General features: G+C 48.5%; 3 protein-coding genes across 7 annotated transcripts in view; 2 read left to right on the top strand and 1 right to left on the bottom strand.

The window, feature by feature from the left end:
* The first annotated feature begins 573 nt into the window (after positions 1–573).
* gtf3c5 (general transcription factor IIIC, polypeptide 5) lies at positions 574–6,418 on the top strand. 3 transcript variants are annotated; one of them, XM_041242779.1, is made up of 11 exons: positions 574–966; positions 1,380–1,614; positions 1,856–2,054; positions 2,328–2,523; positions 2,859–2,963; positions 3,038–3,152; positions 3,273–3,353; positions 3,778–3,875; positions 4,296–4,378; positions 4,890–5,032; positions 6,234–6,418. In XM_041242779.1, exons 1-11 carry the CDS (start codon positions 712–714, stop codon positions 6,395–6,397), a joined length of 1,674 nt encoding a protein of 557 aa, XP_041098713.1. In that variant the 5' UTR covers positions 574–711; the 3' UTR covers positions 6,398–6,418. The 3 variants fall into 3 exon arrangements, with proteins under 3 accessions (XP_041098713.1, XP_041098714.1, XP_041098715.1); XM_041242780.1 differs by having other exon boundaries at positions 943–1,021; XM_041242781.1 differs by lacking the exon at positions 574–966 and adding an exon at positions 1,046–1,125.
* Positions 6,419–6,892: 474 nt separating this feature from the next.
* On the top strand, positions 6,893–13,579 carry cel.2 (carboxyl ester lipase, tandem duplicate 2). The gene is made up of 12 exons (XM_041242778.1): positions 6,893–7,402; positions 7,777–7,989; positions 8,345–8,492; positions 8,989–9,108; positions 9,310–9,507; positions 9,738–9,868; positions 10,306–10,413; positions 10,649–10,766; positions 11,119–11,305; positions 11,452–11,655; positions 12,140–12,337; positions 12,520–13,579. The coding sequence occupies exons 2-12, from the start codon at positions 7,921–7,923 to the stop codon at positions 12,713–12,715; spliced, it is 1,677 nt and encodes a 558-aa protein (XP_041098712.1). The 5' UTR covers positions 6,893–7,402; positions 7,777–7,920; the 3' UTR covers positions 12,716–13,579.
* A 2,047-nt stretch (positions 13,580–15,626) lies between these two features.
* Positions 15,627–17,187, bottom strand: part of LOC121309690 (ral guanine nucleotide dissociation stimulator-like) — a 30,663-nt gene continuing 29,102 nt past the window's right edge. For all 3 annotated transcript variants that reach the window (XM_041242777.1, XM_041242776.1, XM_041242775.1), the window contains one exon: positions 15,627–17,133. In XM_041242777.1, the coding sequence (XP_041098711.1) occupies positions 16,958–17,133 (176 nt within the window). In that variant the 3' untranslated portion in view covers positions 15,627–16,957. The remainder of the gene's footprint in view (positions 17,134–17,187) is intronic.

Consider the following 17,187-nt stretch of genomic DNA (forward strand, 5'->3'; position numbering starts at 1 on the left):
TGATAGATCGTCAATGTAATATAATCCGTACTGTAGTTGTTTGCTATGCAAAATGAATGAGGGCTGTCTGGCTCAGCAGCTCCACCGCTTAAAAAGAAAACCCGGGTCTGCTGCCCTCGTGTGGCTAGAGTGAGAACAACAGGCAGGCAACATTGTTACTGAAAAACGATTCGATGGAAGAATGGTTCTGGGTGAATTTTACAAGTGGTTCTTTGGCAGATAAAGAAACAGCAACCCTGCTAGTTGTGTATTAAAAAAAGTATTCCATCGAGTCTCTTGTTTTTTTTTTTTACTTGACATCAATGTAGCACCTAGCTGCTGACAAAATGAACGGATTTACGCGGGTGTAACATTATATGCCGTCCGGCTTCAAAATACAAAAATACTGTCGGTAGGAAGTATGTTTGTAAAATAAAATTTAAAAAATGAAATACATACATACATAGAACACTCCCCTAGCCGCCGACAACTGCTACTAAATCATACCCTTTGAATTAAACGTTTTGGAAGATAGGCTTTTCTCTTGTGGTCTTTCCGTCTAAACTTTAGGATGTGTCACTGGTGCTGGTCGGATTTATTTTGTGTGCGGGGCGTACGCGACAGCGTGTAATACCTTTGGAGGCAAAAGAATGAGAGAAAAAAAATCAATTAAAATATAATAAAATCGACACGCATAAAAAGTAATATTTATATTTAATAAAGGGAACTGATATGGCCAGTCCGAGTACAGGGGGTTCTGATCTCGACGGAGGAGGAGGAGGAGAAGGGAAGTCGCAGACCCGGACAGCCGGAGATGAGAGATTAGCCTCGGCTGCACTACAGGAAGAACCGCCGCCGACCCCACGCAGCACGGCGGTCCTGTCTCTGCAGCAGCACCGCCGTATGGTCTGCGCCGAGTACCCGTGCCGGGTGCTGAATGTGGGGAAGATGCTGGAGACCCTCGGCGGCGAGGAAGGGGTGTCCAGAGTAAGGAACACGGTCCGAAACGCACCCCGACATGATACCGGGAGAAAAGCCGCCAGTAAGCCCGCACTGGTGAATGCTGGGCAGAGCTGGTGGTTTTTACAGGCTTTCAGATGGTCGAGCTGGTTAAAATGGTGCCCCCCTCCCCCCCATTAAAAACAGGTCTAATAACAATTCCTTTGCTTTACAGTATAAGCCAGCTGTTAGTTTTGTAACACGCCTAAATTGATCTGTTCAGTGTAAACCATGTCAGGGTTTCAATATGTGTTCAATATCTGATGGCCGGTCAGTTCCAAACTTTTGCCCTACTCCTGCTTTATAATAAGGGGTAAGAAATAGATAGCTGTCATAGGGCCAAAAGCATTGGAAAGCTCTGAGCGCAACTCACAGTGCTGCCCTCTGGTGGTGTGTTTCAGACCTACGCCGATCCCTCCAAGCGCCTGGAGCTGTACTTCCGCCCGCGGGACCCCTACTGTCACCCCGTGTGTGGGAATCGCTTCCCCTCCACCAGCATGCTGCTGCGAGTCCGGAGACGAGTCCCCAAACCCCGGGGCCAGGGCGACGCAGCGTCCCCTGCAGGAGACGCCGCGCAGCAGAGCCAGATTCACATGCAGATACTGGGGGTAATCTGCACCACATACAAGTTTCAAGGTGATGGGATTTTGAAAGCAGGCGTGCTGCCCTTCAATGTCTAATGCGTCATGGTGCTGTGTTAGGGGTTTTGCTTATGTCATCATGTGCAGGGATGGCGATAAGACTCCTGTCGGACAGCACTTTGATCCTGGTTTCACTACCTTGAGCTTGATTGGTCACAGTGTGTAGGTAACAAGCTGAGGTGTTTCTTATTGAACTCCTAGTGAAAGCACTGACTGAGCCCTGCTTTGCTCCCCAGGGCTGGCTGATTTCCAGTACCTGGCTGTGCACACAGGAGCCGAGGGCACACAGAGATCATTGTACAATAAGATAATGCTGCGGCGCCCGGAGAAGAAAGAGTTCTTCGATCAAGAAATGCCTCTGTACATCCCTCCACCCATCTTCTCACGTCTCGATAACCCTGTCGACTATTTCTACCGGCCAGATATCCAGCACAGGTGAGTGAGGGGAGGGGTGCAGCCATGTTTGCACACCAGGGTTAGAAGCTCACACTCGCCCTGGGTTTTTAGGACTGCCTGCAGTTGAGTATATTATGGAAATGGTCAGGAGCAGGATTTTGTGCCATCAGCTCAGAGCAGTCTTAGCAGTGTCCTGCTTGCTGGTTCCTTGTCAGTGATGTACCTCAGCATGTTGTGAAATCCTCTGGGTGTGCGGGGCTGGCATGAGTTAAGCTCAGAGATTCTCCTTGCTGCTTTCCCTTGTCCAATCAGGGAAGGGTACCTGCCCCCCCAGCTGTCCAGTGAGAATCTGATTGGCTTGAGCCGTGCCCGGCGCCCCCACAACGCAATCTTTGTGAATTTCGAGGATAAGGCGGTCCCGACCGAGGCCCTGGAGGCTGCCGTGCTGAACTGGAAACGTGTCTCAAGCCACCCGAACGAGCAGCGGAGTGAGGAGGAGCTGCGGCAGGTACAGAGTGCCACCACCGGGGGGCGCTCTCGCTGTGGATTCACAAGGGCTTTCATAAGTAGGGTGCTTCGTTTCCAGTTCTTTGTTGCCAATAAAATTCCTCTTTAAAAAAAAAAAAAAGCTACTTATTCTCCCAAATTTTACCCTGCTTAATCTTGGTCCTCCAGGCGCAGTATCTCATGAATCCAGTAGCGGTTTATTTATTAATGCGTGTTTTGTAAAAGACTGACGTGCACGCCGCTGTGTCTGTCCGTTCCCCATGCTCGGACGTGCTTGGAGATCAGTGCTAAATAAGTCCTTGCTCAGAACGTGATTCCAGTCTCTCCTCTTCCAAGCTGTTTCAGTTACGGCCCGTCTGGTCCCGGAACGCGGTGAAGGCAAACCTGGAGATCCACCCGGAGAAACTGAAGCTGCTGCTGCCTTACGTTGCCTACTACATGGTGAGAGAGGGAGGGAGCAGCTGGGAGGGGAGGGCTGGGCTGGGCTGAGCTGAGTGTCTGCGTTCCTCTTTCAGCTTACCGGCCCCTGGAGGAGTCTGTGGGTCCGGTTCGGCTATGACCCCAGGAAGGACCCCGAGGCAAAGGCATACCAGGTCTTGGATTTCAGGATCCGTTGCGGAATGAAACATGGTAGCAGATTATTCCTTTACAAAACCCTTGATTAAAGCGCTGCAGAAAGCCAGTGATTTAGACCTGCAGAGGTGCCTGGTCCCGGGCATGATAAGTAGTTCTGTGTTGACTCATTTCCAGGCTACACCCCGAACGACATGCCAGTGAAGGCTAAGAGGAGCACCTACAATTACAGCCTGCCCATCACCATCAAGAAAGCAGGTAGGAGCTCAGAGAGCAGCCAGACTGGGTCCAATAGACTTCTCATGCTGGACTGTTCATCAAAGGGAATGCATTCTGACTCACTGCACACCCTGTTGTTCAGTACAGTATGCAATGTTTGAATTGTGATTCAGTACAGTTCTTTTATAACTCATCGAATGTATTATTTAATTTCAAGAACATTGCAGTACAGGACCTTCTAAAAGATTCCCAGTAAAAGCCCAGCAAAATGAAACAGAGCTTGGTAAAACTGGCAAAACTGCTGTTGCGAACCCTTCTTTAATGTTGCATTCAGAACTCATTCGATACAGTCAGTACTGTAGCTCAATGAAGTGCGGTCATGCATGCTCGGTGCTTGTGTCCTGTGCTGCATTCTCACTGGACTCCTGCCTGATGCCGTTGTATTTCTCAATGTCTAAACCAGTGCCGCAGCCAGCCAGCTTGCAGGAGTTCACCCAGGGGCTGACCAGCTCCAGCACGGCCAGCGGCAGGAAGCCCGCCCCCGCCAGGTACAAACTCAAAGTACGTGCCTTTGCTTTCTTCTTTTAGAAACACAAACACTGTCAATGTGGCTCTGGAGTCGATGCTTAGTGATGCTAAACCTGTGGGTTTTTTTTGTTTGTTTGTTTCTCCCTGCCTACAGGGATGGCACTAAGACTCCCATTGCATAGCAGTTTGATCCATTCCTGCTTTTACCAGGAGTTTAGTCAGACACACCTATATACTATGGCACGTATTAAAACCTGGAATGGGTGAAACTGCTCTGCAGTAGGAGTCGTGTCCCTACCCCTGCAGTACTATGTAATAAATATGCATCAATAAAAGGCTGCGGCTCTCAAACTCAACGCAGTCAGAAGTCTTTAAGGTGGGGTCCAGTAAATACAATAATGAAATGCATTAAAGCAACGAGTGACCAGCTGAAACGTTTTTGCCCGTCTCCAGGAGTCGGTGTATGTTTTCCGTGAGGCGACCCTGCCTCCCTACAGACAGATGTTTTACCAGCTGTGTGATCTGAAGGTGGAAAGGTAAGGAACTGTTTCTCCAAGCAGCCCAAGGGTTTTCAGTCACGATCCTGGAGGGCTATTCCACTCCAGGTTTTACTACGAGTTTAATCAGACACACCTGAGCTTGTTAGCTGTAGCTAATCAAGCTCGTAGTATAACCTGGACTGGATGACACTGCTATGCAATAGGAGTCGTATTAACATACATGAGTACGGAGTTAAGTACTGGTGTTATTATGTTGCTCCACTGTTTGGATCATTAAGACAGACCCCATTCTGGCTTTGGTATAACTGGACCTCAGTCGTTTGCTTTCTGTCTTGCCTACCCAAGATGCATTTATATCTGGTGTACATGGAGATTCCAGAGCAGATATTCTCATGATGTTACGCACCTGAGAAAAGTCTTCAGTGTGACAGTCCTCTGCATGAGTTCCCCGGCGCCATGCTGAAGCCACACTGTTTGACGGTCGGTGTCTGCGTTTCTCCCAGCCCTGCTCTGGATCGCTCACTCGGCTTCGTTTCTGCGTTCTCAGGCTGACGAAGATCGTCCATCGCAACGACGGCGAGGAGTCTGAGTGCACGGAGCGGGACGGCTGGTGCCTGCCCAAGACCAACGACGAGCTGCGAGACATCATGTCCAGCATGATCAAGCAGATCATCCGCTCCAAGAGACCAGGTAACAGGACGCCCCTCCACTGTCTGAGACAGCATGATCAAGCAGATCATCCGCTCCAAGAGACCAGGTAACAGGACACCCCTCCACTCTCTGAGACAGCATGATCAAGCAGATCATCCGCTCCAAGAGACCAGGTAACAGGACACCCCTCCACTCTCTGAGACAGCATGATCAAGCATGATCATCCGCTCCAAGAGACCAGGTAACAGGACACCCCTCCACTCTCTGAGACAGCATGATCAAGCAGATCATCCGCTCCAAGAGACCAGGTAACAGGACGCCCCTCCACTCTCTGAGACAGCATGATCATCCGCTCCAAGAGACCAGGTAACAGGACACCCCTCCACTCTCTGAGACAGCATGATCAAGCAGATCATCCGCTCCAAGAGACCAGGTAACAGGACTCCCCTCCACTCTCTGAGACAGCATGATCAAGCATGATCATCCGCTCCAAGAGACCAGGTAACAGGACACCCCTCCACTCTCTGAGACAGCATGATCAAGCATGATCATCCGCTCCAAGAGACCAGGTAACAGGACACCCCTCCACTCTCTGAGACAGCATGATCAAGCAGATCATCCGCTCCAAGAGACCAGGTAACAGGACGCCCCTCCACTCTCTGAGACAGCATGATCAAGCAGATCATCCGCTCCAAGAGACCAGGTAACAGGACACCCCTCCACTCTCTGAGACATCATGATCAAGCAGATCATCCGCTCCAAGAGACCAGGTAACAGGACGCCCCTCCACTCTCTGAGACAGCATGATCAAGCATGATCATCCGCTCCAAGAGACCAGGTAACAGGACGCCTCTCCACTCTCCACCCTGCCTGCCCTGCAGTGCCACGGGGCACGATCCCTGTGCGAGCGCCCGCCGCTGCCCATATCCTTTTAGCTCAGATGATAATTATATTATATGATTTAATTTTTTTTAATGCCTCGTTCAACATTGTATAGCCCCGTTTTTTGTATATATTTTTGAAATTGTATAAATAGTGTTAAGCTAGATGAAACTGGGAGGTAAATTCAAGAAGACATTTATTCCAAAACGTGTCATTAGCACGCCTTTTTAAACACTAAGGAGCTAAATAAGAATGTGCTCTTCGTCAAGGTGAATGAACTCCTGTACTGCTGTGTGTGTTTCTCTCTGGCTGCGTGTTCATGCGTTTCTCTGTGTTTGTGTGTGTGTGTGTGCTGCAGCTCTGTTCCCCACCAAGACCAAGTCATCGGGTAAAGAGAGGGGGCTGCTGGAGCTGGAGAGTGGAGAGGAGGAGGAGGAGGAAGACGAGGAGGAAGAGGAGGAGTTCCAGCCCTCGGAGGGGAGCGAGAACGAGATGGAGACTGAAATCCTGGATTACATGTGACCCCCCCCCCCCCCCCCCCCCTATATAGAGATCAGAAAGAGTCGGCAGGAAGTCGTTGAAATTGTATTTTTTTGTAAAGATTTGAACTTTGAACACACAGCTGTACCTTCACTAAGCAGGGCGGTGAAGCATTGAGAGGTACAGGTGAGACGCTGATTCGTCCTTACCTGACTGAAGCAAGGCCAGATTACTGGGGGTGAGTCAACTCATGGCTAATGCCTTTTGCGTTCTATTTTTGAATCTCAAAGCCTGCAGAATTGTAAGAGAATGAATCTACTGGGAACAATATCCACTCGTTTTTTTTTTTTTTTGGCTTGTCGCAATCGTTTTATTTTTGGGCTTGTTTTTTCAAGTGGGTTTTTGTACCACTGTTTCAAAGTTTCAAAGTTAAATAAAGGTCTTGTTTTCTCGCCTTTGTTACTGGACTTCTTTAAACTGAATAAGAATTCAGTGTGTGAAAGCAGCTTCAAGCTGTTCTGTTCTTCAAGGATACACAACGCTACAGAGCTGCCCTGGAAAGCTGTCTGAAACACGATCTCCAGACCTCGACAGCACAAGAACAAGCCTTCATTTCCACCTGAAACCCAAAGCCGTAGAACTAAAATTACTCAGACCGTTTCATCTGGCTTTAAGAAGCAAAATGAGTTCATTCTATAGGGGGATGCAAAACCCATGCTGTTACAACAGTACAGCAAAAGTGCAAGTCAGCCATCCTGTTTATTGCCCTTGAATGGGGGAAAAAATGCTTTTCTTTTACCAGTTCTGTAAATGCTGAATATAGATAAGAACATCAGGGCAGTCTGATAAATTAATGTTTTCTACCAGGCTTGAGAACCAGCCAGGTGCACAGATAAAACAGGAACCCATGCACACTTCAGCGCTACACTTCAATGAACACAGCAAAGCAGGGCGAGGATAACCGCAAGGAAGCTGCAATAAATACAGCGGGGAACCTTTATAAGGGGGCGCAGTGCTGGAGAGTAATGCTCATTGTTAAGCTGCAGGGTAAGAACTCAGCATGGTGTCAAACCTAGTGATCATTATGAAGGTAGATTGTGACAGCAGTGAGGAGGACTTTAATTAGTTTCTGGACCTGTCCATTTGTGTCCCTTTAACCCTGATCTTGAACTTCTGTTACCGTAGGTAAGGTAGCCCAAGACTAGTGCTAATCAGGGTCTGCCAAACTGATAACAAATGACTACAGAGTGTCGTCAGAATCGAAACACACACACACAAAATAAAAAGTCAAGAGCAAGGTGAATCGTTTCAAGGGTGGTGGCTGGGAATCGAAGGCTTGCCAGCACACATTGCACAGCACGGACACACATCTCTCTGGGATAAAAGATAAGGCACTGTTTATTGTTCCTTGATAATGCCAGGTGTCTAAGGGAATGAAGGCCGTTGCTGGTCGATGGGAGCTGTCATCGCAGATTTGGCACTGGGATATGAAAATGCACACGCTTGTGTATATATATAGGAGGACCGAAGCGTAGAAGAGCAGTCCTGTGCAGCAGAAACTCAAGATGGGATCGTGGGGTATGGTCGTGTGTCTGGCTTTCGCCCTCTGTGTGGGAACTGCATCAGCTGCCACGGTAAGACGCATGTGGAGAGGGCTGCTGTGTTTACTCATGTGGGGACTGATTTGTCGTTCTACTTGCATTGTATTTAAAGTAGGTTGGATTTTCAAATCTCTGCTTCTGAATCCCATTAAAACTCCAATCTGAACCCCAGCTTGGAAGTGGTTTGCATGTAGGGTGCAGATCAATGATTCCTCAGAATCTGCATAGAAAATAGTTTTGTGTAGTGGGCTAAACCTAGGAAGAAAACAGTACTGTAAAAATGTGGGTCTCAGTCTTGTTCAGGTAGTTTAATCAGACTGTTGCAGGTGCTCTTTTAACGCCACTCCTCCACATTCTCTTGCTAACGTGCTGTTTGTCTGCCTGTCAGCTAGGTGCGGTGTTAACCGAAGGGGGTATGGTCGAGGGGACCAGTATAAAGTTGGGATTCCGAAAACATATGGACGTCTTCAAAGGGATTCCCTTCGCAGCCCCGCCAGGGCGGTTCGAGATCGCTAAACCTCACCCGGGATGGAGTGGTAAGACTGTCCGCCACTGAGCATTCCCACACTCCCCTTCCCAAAGCTCTCTGAGACATTCCCATCCCAATGTCTGGATCGTCTATGGCTGAGCTGGTTTCAACCTTATACAAAAACTGCAGTGAACCGCGGGAAAAGATTGGAAATGTGCAGTAAATTATAGCTAATGCATAGTGAAAGAATGGTAAGCCACTGCTAACATGGTAAAGTCCACAGTTGGCTGCGGCCATTAATGCATGGTACAGTTTAAGCATGGGAAAAGGACTTTGCAAGTACCATGGCAAAGCTTTATAAAGCACACTAATCTTAGACTACCTAATGCTGTAAAGTATATTTATATCACTGATTTTGTACTATTAATATTATTTCTGCTGCCCCCTTTGTACTGGTGTTGCAGTGGCTCCCTGCGCCCTGGTCCTCTCTCAGTGAAGGGACGGTGGTGCTGTGGAAGGTCTTGCTAACGCAGTGTTCCTCTGCACTCCTCTGTGTTCTTCAGGGGTGCTGAAGGCCATGGAGTTCAAGAAGCGGTGCATGCAAATGACTCTGACCCAGTCTTCCACACGGGGCAGCGAGGACTGTCTCTACCTGAACATCTGGGTGCCCCATGGGGCAGAAGGTACAAGAGGAGTCTGGATTTCAAATGCATTTTGGGGCGTTTAACATCGAGGGGTGGGGATGGTGGTGTTTATTTGATCTGTACTTGACATTTTTTCCTGCCCCCAGATAATCGACCGTACATCTCTTAGTATCACTGCAAACTGAATGAAGGAGTAAAGTCCTGTGCAATAGCGGCCTCTACTCTTCCCTTCTCTTTCAGTGTCCACTGGGCTGCCAGTCATGGTTTACCTCTACGGGGGAGCCTTCCTTGTGGGGGGTTCTCAGGGGGCTAACTTCTTGGATAACTACCTGTACAGCGGCGAGGAGATCGTGCAGCGTGGGAATGTCATCGTGGTGTCACTCAACTACCGCGTCGGGACCCTGGGCTTCCTCAGCACTGGAGACGCCAACGGGCCCGGTATGCATCAGGGAATCAGCAGCCCGGCTTACTTACCAGTTCCCAGCTTCAGCTTTAGTGACAAACAACCTTACAAAAGCCCAAAATACTGTCCATTTTTGAATGGCAAGAACCGCATGTAATGGTACACAGTCTGTCTGCTCGCTAAAGTGATCAAGTCAGTGCTGCGTTCAACCAGCAGGGACATGTGAAGACAGCTTCTGTATGGTAGTGTTGTGTTTGAACTGCAGGTAACTACGGTCTGTGGGACCAGCACATGGGCATCGCCTGGGTCCACCGCAACATCAAGGCCTTCGGAGGGGACCCCGACAACATCACCCTCTTCGGAGAGTCAGCAGGGAGCGCTAGCGTCAACTTCCAGGTGCGTTAGCAATGGGCTCCCGTTATGAAAGTTACAAATCTCCTACTATTTTATTTGTTTTTTGGTTGTTAAATGCATGCTGTCTGAAGAATTTAGCATTTTCAGTCAGGTGTAATATAAGGTGCTGACGTTTGCTTAAGATTTAATTTAGCAAGAAATTCATCCACAGACTGTGAAAAGACCTTTGAGGGTATAGAGAAGTACTGAAAAAAAACATAGGGGTTGATTTGATCTCACTGTTGCCTGCTCTGAGGAATCCCTGTGGATTGCATCATTCACCTAGCCAGCTCCCTGGATTAATCCCTCAAAAAAGGTGGCTGATGATGCAGTCAGGGGGATTCCCTGATCTTCTAAAATGCTGTGAAAAAAAATCTTAAGACAAATGTTTGGGTAGTTAGTAGTGATATCAAGCTTGTCTGCTATCTGTTCCTCTCCAGATCCTCACGCCGTACAACAAAGGGTTGGTCCGCAGGGCTATCTCTCAGAGCGGGGTAGCGCTGAGCCCCTGGGCCCTCTCGAAAGACCCCCTCTACTGGGCAAAACAGGTCAGTGACAGGGAAACGGCTCTCTTATCAATGCAAGAAAGAGTTTAACATTCTCACCCAAATATCTGGGAGCAGGATGACCGAGGACAGCGCCCGAAACAGGCTACTCCAGAATTAACTCAATATGCAGAAGGTGGGCTGTCCTCAACCCTAACCCCAACCCCAACCCCAACCCCCCAACCCCAACCCCAACCCCAACCCTAACCTGCCCCACGATTTCCTGTCTGTGTTGTAGATTGCGCAGAAGGTGGGCTGTCCCATTGACAGTACGGCCAGTATGATGGGCTGCCTGAAGATCACTGACCCTGTGGCCCTCACTTTGGCCGGGAACCTGAAGCTGTTCAACTTAGATGGTAAGCAGGGAGAAGGGTCCAGAGTCCAGGGTCCAGCTGTGGCTTTCAGCTGGAGTTTTAGCTGTTTTGAGTGTCTAAACAACAGTGCTGTACAATTATAATTACAGCAGCATTGTTTGAAATTATAATTACAATTACAGTTATAAAGGTGTGCCAAGGCTGAACTGCAATTACAATTGATATTAATTAGGGATTGCACAGTTGCATTGGAATTGATATTAATTAGGGATTGCACATTTGCATTGGAATTGATATTAATTAGGGATTGCACAATTACATTGGGATTGCCATTAATTAGGGATTGCACAAGTGTAACTGCTCCCTGGTCTGGTGCTGTACGTTTCGTTCGCAGAGCCTGTGGTGTACGGGTTAGGGTTGGCCCCGGTGGTGGATGGGGATTTCTTACCAGAGCACCCCAGCAATCTGTTCCACAACGCTGCGGAGGTGGACTACATCGCCGGCACCAATGACATGGACGGGCACTTATTCGCAGGATTAGACATCCCCTCCGTCAACGAGCGCTGGACCGCAACCACCCCGTGAGTGAGCACTCAGAAACCCATTTCATCAGAGAATTCAAAACCTGAGCTGACTGCAAGAAGAGAGACCATTCGAGGCCTTCGTCAGCGCATCGCAGACCAACCCTCTCGACTAAACCCAGGAATCTGCTCTTGTTATCTTGCAGGGAGGACCTGTACGGCCTGCTGAAGGGGCTGACGAAGGAGAAGGGGGAGCTGGCCGCCAACAGCTCGTACGCTGTGTACACCCAGAGCTGGGGGGCCGAGCCCACCAGCGAGACCATCAAGAAGACGGTGGTGGAGTTGGAGACCGACTTCCTGTTCCTGGTTCCGACACAGGCCGCTGCACACCTGCACCTCAAAAACTCAAAGTGAGCCGCTACTCCAGATCCGTCAGTCCTGGTCTTTGCTCCAACCCTGGTCTAAATGGTTTAATTGAACAATCAGGATGATAATTTTGCCCACAAGTGATAGCCAAGAATACAATATTTACTATGGATGCTGTATTTTAAATGTGGCGTTATTTAAAGATAGCTGCCATAGCTACTTGTAACCCTGAAATGAAACCGCCTGTTTTTGTTTCATGTTTTCCTGTGTTGTGTTAGTTTCTGAACACCCCTGAAATAAGACTCCTATTGCATAGCAAGTGTCACCCAGGTTTTACTATGAGCTTGATTAGCCACAGTGTCCAGGTAACAAGCTCAGGTGTGTCTTATTAAACTAGTAAAACCAGGATTGGATCAGACTGCTGTGCACTGGGAGTCTGCTGTCTCTCCCTGTGCTGGGTGTGCCAGTCTCTCTTGTGCCTGCACAGAGCAGTGTGTTGTTGTCACTGAGCCAGTGTCTCTTTCCCAGGGGCGGGCGGACGTACTCGTACGTCTTCAGCGTGCCATCTCGTAACCCCTTCTTCCCCAGCTGGATGGGGGCGGACCACGCGGAGGACCTGCAGTACGTCTTCGGGAAGCCCTTCACCACCCCGCTGGCGTACTTCCCCCGGCACAGGGACGTCTCCGGGTACCTCATCGCCTACTGGACCAACTTTGCCTGGACCGGGTAAGCAGATAGTGTGCGAGAAAAACACTCCCGGCTTGATTTCAGGTAGCCGCTGAATACTTATCAACATACAGTAACTGACTGTGTTATTGCATACAGTTACTTGAATGGATTCAGAGTTGCTATGGCGTTAATGAATTGATACGCTCTGATAATCTGGTCATCCTCTGTGCTTCCTGCAGCAACCCCAGTGAAGGAGGGTCAAAGGTCCCCAGCGCCTGGCCAGCCTACACCAAGGTCAAGCAGCAGTACCTGGAGATCAACACCAAGATCACAGCCAGCTCGGTGAAGGAGAATCTGAGGAACCCCTTCATGAAGTATTGGGGCGAGACCTTCAGGAGCCTGCCGACTGTGCAATCCGAGACCCCCGCTATCTGAGACCTGCTGTACACCCCGGACCCCAGAACAGCGCTGGGCTCTGCAGCAAACCAGTGGGGAGCGCTCTTATGAGATACTGAAGCCACTGTCAGCACAGAGCGAATTTAATTATTATTATTATTTTTTTTAAATCTGGTACAATTAGTAGAGACTAATCATTGAAAATGTAGGAAAATGGGAATATAGCGATTTTTTTTCTTTTTGGTACCTTATTATGGAGTTTGTTTTATTGCCAACTTTGCTGTACAATAAAATAGTATTGTAGCCTCTGATGCATTCAAAGGATGTGATAAGGCAGTTCATTTTCTCTTTTTTTTTTAATGCACATGTCCCGGGTTAACGATAACCAAGAAGGCGGCAGTGATTCTGCAGAGCTGTTGTGTAGAACTGCTGAAGTGAGAGAACATAAATATTCTAAATCCAGGGTAAAATAAGTGGGCACACTAAACTTATATGAAATAATACTAATAATATTTAGATCTGCCCCCGTTCAGTTCATTAACACAGACTCTCTCAGTAGCTTGAAATGAGTTCCATTTGTCGTTTTCTGGACCACAAACTCCCAGCCACAGCACTGCACAGCACCCTGCAGATTTTTATTACAGGTTTTTTTTCCCCAAACATAATATCCATTGCCTTAAAGGTACAGGCAGTCGCTCTAATATACAAAAGACTTTACAAGAAAAGACAAGGGGGAAAAAAAGCATTTTAAACTGGAACAGAACTCACAACTGGTGTGTTATAAACTTCATATATATATATATTAATTTATAATTTCATAGGAAAGAAAACAAAAAAAATATACAATGCTACACGACAACAGCATGTACAAATCAATAAATACCGCAGGGGGGGGGGGGGGCAAGTTACAAAAGAGCGTTTTTTCATTCATTTTACAAAAAAAAAAAAAAAAAAAACTAAAAGAAAAAAGTAAACGGCACCAAACATGTTTCCAAACAGGGTTCCCCTTTCTTAGAGGATGTGTGTAACATCACCTTGTGACAACACAGCAGTATACCTACCCTCCCACTCCCACAATCTTTGGTGAAGATCATCAGTAAACTAGTTTAAAAGGGGTCTCATTGAGGGTTGGGGGCTCTTTTTCACAAGCTATCCACCGACTCAGCGTGGAACACTGGGGTTAGAACACGCCCTCTGCATTTCACTGCTCAGCGTGGAACACTGGGGTTAGAACACGCCCTCTGCATTTCACTGCTCAGCGTGGAACACTGGGGTTAGAACACGCCCTCTGCATTTCACTGCTCAGCGTGGAACACTGGGGTTAGAACACGCCCTCTGCATTTCACTGCTCAGCGTGGAACACTGGGGTTAGAACACGCCCTCTGCATTTCACTGCTCAGCGTGGAACACTGGGGTTAGAACACGCCCTCTGCATTTCACTGCTCAGCGTGGAACACTGGGGTTAGAACACGCCCTCTGCATTTCACTGCTCAGCGGGGTGGAACTGCTCAGCTGGGGGGTTAGAACACGCCCTTAGAACACGCCCTCTGCATTTCACTGCTCAGCGTGGAACACTGGGGTTAGAACACGCCCTCTGCATTTCACTGCTCAGCGTGGAACACTGGGGTTAGAACACGCCCTCTGCATTTCACTGCATTTCACTGCTCAGCGTGGAACACTGGGGTTAGAACACGCCCTCTGCATTTCACTGCTCAGCGTGGAACACTGGGGTTAGAACACGCCCTCTGCATTTCACTGCTCAGCGTGGAACACTGGGGTTAGAACACGCCCTCTGCATTTCACTGCTCAGCGTGGAACACTGGGGTTAGAACACGCCCTCTGCATTTCACTGCTCAGCGTGGAACACTGGGGTTAGAACACGCCCTCTGCATTTCACTGCTCAGCGTGGAACACTGGGGTTAGCATACACTTCCAAAACAGCCATGCTGTGTTCCAAGTGGCACCAACACATTAAGCATGGGGCTGACCCTGTAAGGTACAAGGGGCATGATCAATTAAAATGATGCTGACTTTCTTATTGTTGCACCTGAAAGGGTTAAGTGCATAAACGTGAAGCCTAGTCTTCACACGGACAGACCCTTGTGATTATTAAGGATCAAACAGCCACAGCACTTGTCAGATCAACCTGCTTCCTTATGCCACAGCAAGCACCAATCTGGTGATACATTTCGGAGTGCTGCCACATGGCCCCTGCAATGTGCACTTATGAAGTGTCACTGCTAGTTGGCGATGGAGAATTTGGGGTCAGTATTTGGGACGTCCTTTAACCTCACACCCCTTGTCTAGTTTTAAAACTGACAAGCGGGTGAAAGGCAAACCCTAAACAGTGGACCACTCTTTTGTGTCTCAAACAGATTCCTGTCCCGTCTGGGTCTAACTCCACTTTTCACTGTTGAGATTCACGCTCTGTTTCTAGTTAGGCAGCCCGTTTCAAAGGGCTGCACTGTGGGTCTCAATCTGTGGGATCACAGGGCTCAAGGTCCCATTTGACCAAAGCCAGAAGCCAGCCCTGTGTAGGAAACAGTGTTGAGGTCGGGAGAGGTGTCCGCTGGGTTGAGGGAAGCACCCCCTGGTCTTTGGCACATACAGAATGAGCCCAATAGCGCCCCTAGAGGAGCAGAACAGAAATCTATTAAAGGAACGCTGCCATTCCTTCTCTGCAAACCGTCCTTTCTTTTCAAGTTTTAAAACAAATGCTCATTCCTTCATTGTAAATAGTCCATCATTTCAACTGTCTCTCTTTTATTACATTATTGTTGTTTATCACCTTTCTATCTATTTATAAGTCCTTCCAACAATACTCTGACTTACCGCAGGGGGCGCTATACCATCACATGTACAGTAAAACCAAAGGCTACACAACTGATGCATTCTGCATTTCTCCGAGAGCGAGGTCAGCACAGGAACTGATCAGGGCCTTCATATAAACGTTTCAGATTTCCACACACACGCCTTGGGGGAGATGGGGTGAGACACACCGTCACTCACTTCATGAAATCAATCAAAAATAAATAAAAAAAACGCACAAGCCTGAACATTTTAGGTCACCACAGGTCAGAAAAGCACACACAGAAAAAGGGTCTTAGCAGGGGCGCATTTCCTCCTGCACAGCCAGAGAGAAAACTTTGAGCGACTGGTTCTTCAGACAGTTCCAGAGTTCCGGCGTCACCTTACAGTTCCAGTGGGCTGACGTGGAAACCACCAGCTCACTGGGGCTCCCCCTACTGGCAAAGCAGGGGATGTGCCAGGCGAGGCTGTAGCCATTCGAACTGTCCTCATTGAACGCACGCTGTACTGTTTCCTCTCTATCGCTGTGTGCTGCAGTCACTGGAAACGAACAGAAGGCCCAAGAGATTAGCAGTTCCAACAACTATTAGCACCATACGAGAATAGCAAGGCGGAAAGGGCTGAGGCGTTTTCAACACAAAGACCTTGTGTTTAACGTTACAGAAAACAGGCGAGTCCCTGAAGTCAGCTTGCACTTAACACAGGACTCCTGTATCCGTTTCAAAGAGCTGCTTTCCTTTAAACCCACAGACATGTCCCTAGGATTCTCTCATCCTGTTTCCCTGTAACAAATCGGCAGTCTGTTCATTTAGAGGAATTCCTTCTAATGCTGTAGTGGTTGACATTTCAAAACTGCAGGGTGCAGAGTCACAGCTGCTAACAATGCAAGGATGCACGTTCTTTACCCTGGTGAGATTTAGTGTCAAATCAACTCTTTCCCAGCTTCTACAGAAGTGTCAGGTTTCCGTCTTGAAGCTCTGGTGTCATTTTAAAAAGGTAAGTTGCCCCTTTCTTGTAGGGAAAAGAGTTTAAACTCAAAAGTAGCTCGCAGGAGGAGGGCTATTTGAACCCCTGACTGCAGGGTGGTCCACCTCCTCTCCTCAGCGCTAGTGCCAGCACAGTGACCTTCGACAACGAAGCAAGCATAATCAGCCACTCCTTCTCCGCGGCACAGCCACCACATCAGTTCATTCCTGTTAAAAAAAAGCTCTTGTTATCTTGAGCCATCGCAGGCTTGCCACCCCAAAAGCTGGGGTGTTCACTGCTCCTGGGTCCCCTCCACACTGGGGACAGGGGGGGAGGTGCACCCCCGCAGATCTGTAAACATGTACCCTCCGAAGGGCAAGTGCTGTCCCATTCACCTCGTTTGCACAGGTTCATAAAAGGCGTGTTGTTTTTTTTTTAATGTCACAATACTGATAGGGTTCTGTTCTCTGGGGCTGGGTAGCACAGACTCCCTGAAGGGTCTCGGGTTTAGAAGATGCCCTTGGCGATCTTCAGGCCCTTCTGCTTCATGCGCGGGAGGGTGGAGCTGGCCACGTGCTTGGTCCGGCCCGCTTTGGGGAAGCCCCGCCTCTTCAGGACGAAGTTGTAGTTGGCCGACGAGTTCATGGCGTAGAAGACGTTTGCGTTGTCAGGGATCTTCAGTTCTGCAAAGAATACAGGCATAGTAGAGCATTACATCACTATGCAGTTAATGACAT

Source organism: Polyodon spathula, unplaced genomic scaffold (assembly GCF_017654505.1).
Source record: "Polyodon spathula isolate WHYD16114869_AA unplaced genomic scaffold, ASM1765450v1 scaffolds_1422, whole genome shotgun sequence".
Lineage (NCBI taxonomy): Eukaryota > Metazoa > Chordata > Actinopteri > Acipenseriformes > Polyodontidae > Polyodon > Polyodon spathula.